Source organism: Camellia sinensis, chromosome 1, assembly GCF_055761805.1.
Source record: "Camellia sinensis isolate YWXY chromosome 1, ASM5576180v1, whole genome shotgun sequence".
Classification (NCBI taxonomy): Eukaryota; Viridiplantae; Streptophyta; class Magnoliopsida; order Ericales; family Theaceae; genus Camellia; species Camellia sinensis.
In genome coordinates, this window is record NC_138961.1 from 42152583 (window position 1) to 42157952 (window position 5370).

The 5370-nt window shown below is 41.9% G+C and overlaps 1 protein-coding gene across 1 annotated transcript; it reads left to right on the forward strand.

The window, feature by feature from the left end:
- The first annotated feature begins 1232 nt into the window (after positions 1–1232).
- Positions 1233–1788, forward strand: LOC145792910 (uncharacterized). Its single transcript, XM_082874809.1, has 2 exons — positions 1233–1465; positions 1557–1788. Exons 1-2 carry the CDS (start codon positions 1233–1235, stop codon positions 1786–1788), a joined length of 465 nt encoding a protein of 154 aa, XP_082730935.1.
- Positions 1789–5370: the final 3582 nt, after the last annotated feature.

A 5370-nucleotide genomic window follows, 5' to 3' on the forward strand; every position in this document is an offset into this window, starting at 1 on the left:
TATCGTGGCTTATTATTTAAGAGGCCCTTGCCCGAGGGAAATGAATATCGTGGCATATTGTTCAATAGGCCCTTGCCTAGAGAAAATTAATACCGTGGTTCCTTGTTAATAGGCCCTTGCCCAGGGGAAATTAATACCTTGGTTCATTGTTAATAGCCCCTTGCTCGGGGAAAATTAATACCGTGGCTCATTGTTTAATAGGCCCTTGCCTGGGGGTAACAATACCATGGCTATTGGATTAATTGACATGCGGTTCGTTGTTACTTCATGGATGTACCACATAATTTGACATTGAAAGATCTTGATGATGAAGTTAATGAACTAATGAAAAAGCTATCGATTAATGGTTATGCGTTTTATGAAGGATTGACTTGATTGGCTAATTTAAATGATAATTGTAAAGTTGCGGAACTTCATTCATATAAGCTCTTTATTTTGTTACTACTCATTGGGCTCTAGCTCACTATTTATTTATATATGTAATTGTAGGTGGGCAACCCAAACATCAGAGTTAGATAGCCTCGAGTTTAACCGGGTTAGCCTTTTGTGGAGCTTCCAAGTGAAGTAATCAAGCTTGGGTGGAGCCATACTTATTGAACCCCTTTTTGTGTGATTTAATGGTTTTGTATTTTAATGCATAGTTGGGGTTGTATTTTGTAAGACATGAATTGTACTTATGTTGGATGTATATTTGTGTCAAACTTTGCTTAATATATTTGCACTCCTTATTTATGCACAGCTCAGTGGATGAATTTTCCACAACATTTTAGACTTCCGCTAAGCCCCGTATCTTACTTTTAAAGGGTTACTTGTATGGAGGCCGTAGGTAATCTATGATTACTGGCGGTCATGATGCTGAACCTATAGGGACGGGTTCGGGTCCTGGCAAAGTGGTATCATAGCACGAGTTATGTCTCACTCACTTATCCAGTAAGCTATAGAGAGTCTAGAAGAAACTTTAGGAATGCATTCATGTGCATTGATATGTTAAGTAAGATAACTTGTGATTATATAGGCGGTTGCGTACATAACTATGTGTGTATATGTATATCATGCTTGTTATAATACAAAGCTTTATATAGAAAATGGTGAGAACCAGAGGTGATGAAATAGAGGAGGCGACCTCCTCAAGACTGGATAGAATGGAATGAATGATGCAAGACATGGCTGAAGCCATAAGACAACAACAGCAATGGCAGCAATAGCAACAACAACCACCTCCCCCACCTCAAATGCCTGTACCACCTCCAGCCCCAGGGTGTCATCCAGAGACCTGCACTGTTGCTTTGACTAGAGAATTTAAGAAGATGAAGCCACCAGTGTTTCATGGTGGAATTGAACCATTGAAGGCCGAAGCTTGGGTATTGGGAATTGAGAAACTATTTGAGGTATTCCCATGTACCGAAACCCAGAAGGTGCAACTAGATACATTTACATTGGAAGACGACGCAAAGCGTTGGTGGATGTTGGTTCGGAACAATAATAAGGATGTTACTTGGACCCGTTTTTCTAGAAATCTTCTATGAAAAATATTTTCCACATTGTGTGAGGGATAGAAAAGTAAATGAATTTATAGAACTGAAGCAGGGAAGTAAATCAATTGCTGAGTATGAGGCTCAATTCACAGAATTAGCCCGTTTTGCGCCCCACATGGTGGATACAGATTACAAGAAGGCTAGACAGTTTGAGGGAGGTTTGTGTGATCCAATTTTAGATAAAATCAATGTACTCAAATTGCCAACATATGTGGATGTACTTGATAGGGCACTAATAGCGGAAGGAATGTGACCAACCGTAAGCAAATCTTTGAATGGAAGGGCAGAAAATAGAATTTCAACAAGGGGGCCACGTCAATGAGCAAGAAGTTCAAGTCGGGGAGTTTTGGTAATACTGGTTCAAGCCAAAGTGGTAACTTAACACCAGCTTGTACTACATGCGGAAAAAAACATGGAGGTGTTTGCCATTGCATTACGGAGGCTTGCTACCAGTGTGGAAAGTTGGGCCATATAGCGAAGGATTGCACATAATCACGACTGAATAGCAACCGAGGAGCTACAAGCTCGATTGGATCCGCATCCACGACAAAACCAGCCACAACACCGTCTACCACAAGGAATGAACAAAGGCAAGGAAGGGTTTTTGCACTAGTCCTGGGGCATACTCAAAATACTGAGGAAGTGGTGTCAGGTACAATCTTCATTTGTGGTAAACCTGCTTATACTTTAATTGATTCCGGGTCTACTCATTTGTTCATTTCTATGGCTTTTGCTGAAACTTTGAATAGACCTATGGAAACATTGAATTATATACTATGTGTTGCATCACCTACGGGGGAATCCATGTTATGTTCAACTGTATTTATTGTATGTGAATTGTTTCTCGAGAATGCTACCTTGTATGCTGATTTAATACCTTTAGACATAGGACATTTTGATGTTATTCTAGGTATGGATTGGCTAACTAAATATTATGCAACTATTGATTGTGCCTCAAAACGAATAATATTTCGACCTCCCAGGCAAAATGAATTCTATTTTAAAAGAAAAGGGGTAGTCTCACCACCATACCTTATATCTGCCATGAAAGCCCGAAAACTAATAAATAAGGGTTGTCAAGGGTATCTGTGTAGTGTAATAATCAAGTCAGCGGCAGACATTACCCTAGACAGTATACCAGTGGTGAGAGATTTTCCCGATGTGTTTCCAGAGGAACTACCTGGCCAACTTGTTGATAGAGAAATCGAATTCGTGATTGATGTAATACCGGGAACTCGACCAATTTCTAAAACTCCCTACCGTATGTCTACTACTAAAATGAAAGAATTGAAAATTCAGTTGCAGGAATTGCTTGATAAGGGATTTATTAGACCAAGTACATCCCCATGGGGTGCACCAGTACTCTTTGTTAAAAAGAAAGATGGCACTCTCCGATTATGCATTGATTACCGAGAGCTCAACAAGGTGATAGTGAAAAATAAATACCCTTTGCCGCGTATTGATGATCTGCTTGACCAGTTGCAGGGAGCACAGATATTTCTGAAAACTGATTTGAGATCAGGATATCATCAATTAAAGGTTAAGGCCGAGGATGTCGAAAATACTGTTTTCCGAACCAGGTATGGACATTATGAGTTTTTAGTCATGCCATTTGGGGTTACAAATGCGCCTGCAGCATTTATGGATTTAATGAATAGAATTTTCAAAGCTTTCCTAGATGACTTTGTTGTTGTATTCATTGATGACATCTGTAGACACCCCATTTTTGACCGTCCTCAAGACTTGGACGTCATCATTTGAACACTCGATGATCATCCATGCTCGTGTTCGTTTTGAGTTCTCGGAGGTCTCGGCTACGCACCTTGCCTCAAGATCTCTCAACTTATCTGTTTTGTGCTTGGTCATGGAGCAAACACTTGTGTTTTTGCTTCTAAGGGAAGAGGGTGACTTGTTTGCCATCCCTTCAACCCACTGGCCATGGCATGAGGCCATTGGCCCCTTTTTCTTGCCACCGGCCAAGAGTGTTGGCTGGTCAGCACTATATTTGGTTGACCGGCCATTATGTTGGTCGATCGGCCATTTTTACTGGCCGAACCCTGTTCATCTACTTTATACAGATATTTTTTGCCAGCTGGCACCCATTATTCCCCCCCTCCATAATTTGCTCCTTGCTTGGCTTCTCTTGGAAGCCTTAGAATTTGAGCCTCTATAAAGAGGGAGCCCATCCTCCCTCCTCCTAGGTTCAGAAAATTGGTTCTTGAGAGGGTAGATATAGTGTTGTATCTATTTTACTTAGTTTGGTCTTGTTTTGTGACCTGAAGTGAGTTTTGTCTTACTTTTGCACTAGAACACCTAGCATTACACCATCCTTGGGTTGTTGAAGCCTTAGAAGGTTGTTGTTAGGGTTCTTGGACTGGTTTTGACCAAAGAAAGGTGCTGGAGCTTTGTTCCTAAAGAATGTCTACAAGGGTGAGCATCCTTACTTTAGTTACCCCTTTCTTGCTTAGGCTTTTAGCCATTCTTGCTTATTGTTTTAAGCTTCGACTATAACTGATAAAAGCTCTAATTTTGTGTGCTTTAGAACTTTGTTTGAGGTCACTTTGAGGTTTGGGGTTGTCTCCCCCCCCCCCCCTCCCTCCCTCCCTCCAAGGCCTTGTTAGGCCTTGTTTTAGGCCATACCTTTTGGCCATTGTTTTGGTCTTCGCATGACCTCTCTACCACTGAAATCCAGAGGATTTTTAGTGGTGGAGAGGTGGTTTTGAGATCCTTAAAAGGAGAGGGTTGTAGACACCCCATTTTTGACCGTCCTCAAGACTTGGACGTCACCGTTTGAACACACGGTGATCATCCATGTTCGTGTTCGTCTTGAGTTCTCGGAGGTCTCGGCCACGCACCTTGCCTCAAGACCTCTCAACTCGACTGTTTTTGTGTTTGGTTTTGCACCAAACACTTGTGTTTTGCTTTTGAGGGGCAGGGAATGGCTTGTTGGCCATCCCCACACCTCACCGGCCATGGCTTGAGGCCACCGGCCATTTTTTTTTGTTTTTTGTTGCCATCGGCCAAATGTTTGGCCGGTCGGCACTCTTTGTGGTCGGTCGACCATTTATTGGGTCAATTTGTCATTTTTGGCTAGCCGATCACTGTGCATCTGCTTTTGGCAGATATTTTGTGCCAGCTGTGCTAGTTGGCACCCACTTTGCACTCCCTCCATAGATTTCACTCTTGCTTAGCTTGTTTTGTAAGCTTTGCAAGAGTGAATCTCTATAAAGGGAGGCCTTCTCCTCCCCCCTCAAGGGTTCCAGAAGTTGAAGGGAGGGTCTGAGATTAGGGTTAGGGTTGTGTATCTATTCTATCTCTATATCTTTCTCTTTTTGTGTATTTGTGTGTGTTTGTCCTTACTTTTGTGCACAAACACCTAGTGTTACACTTTCCTTTAGCTATTGAGGTACTAAGGAGTGATTTTCAGAGTTCTTGAGCTGGTTTTTGCCTAAGGAAAGCAGCTGGAGTGCTGTTTTTGAAAGGGTCAGCAAGGGTAAGAACTTTACCTTTAAATACTCCATTTTTGCATAGTCTTTTTTCCTATCTTGCATCTGTTTTTGAGCTTAGTTCATAACATATAAAAGTCTTGTTTTTACTTTCTTAAAATAGTTGTTTAAGGTTGTTTTGGTGTTTGGGGTTGTTTGACCCCTCATTGGCCTTGTTTGGCCCCCATTTTGTGCTATTTTGGTGAGCTCCGGGACCATCTTGTTTGGGCCTCCTCGCCACTAAAATCTTGAGGGATTTCAGTGGTGGGGATGTTGCCCTAAGGTCCTAAGAAGGAGAGGGCCATCCCCTCTCCTTGTTGCCTTCGATATTGGCTATTTTAGCCTCATGT

Excerpts from the sequence above, each read along its gene's own strand:
- LOC145792910 (XM_082874809.1), top strand. The coding sequence starts at position 1,233 with ATGCCTGTACCACCTCCAGCCCCAGGGTGTCATCCAGAGACCTGCACT. Across the intron at positions 1,466-1,556 it reads GACGCAAAGCGTTGGTGGAT|AAAAGTAAATGAATTTATAG; the intron begins GTTGGTTCGGAA and ends TGTGAGGGATAG.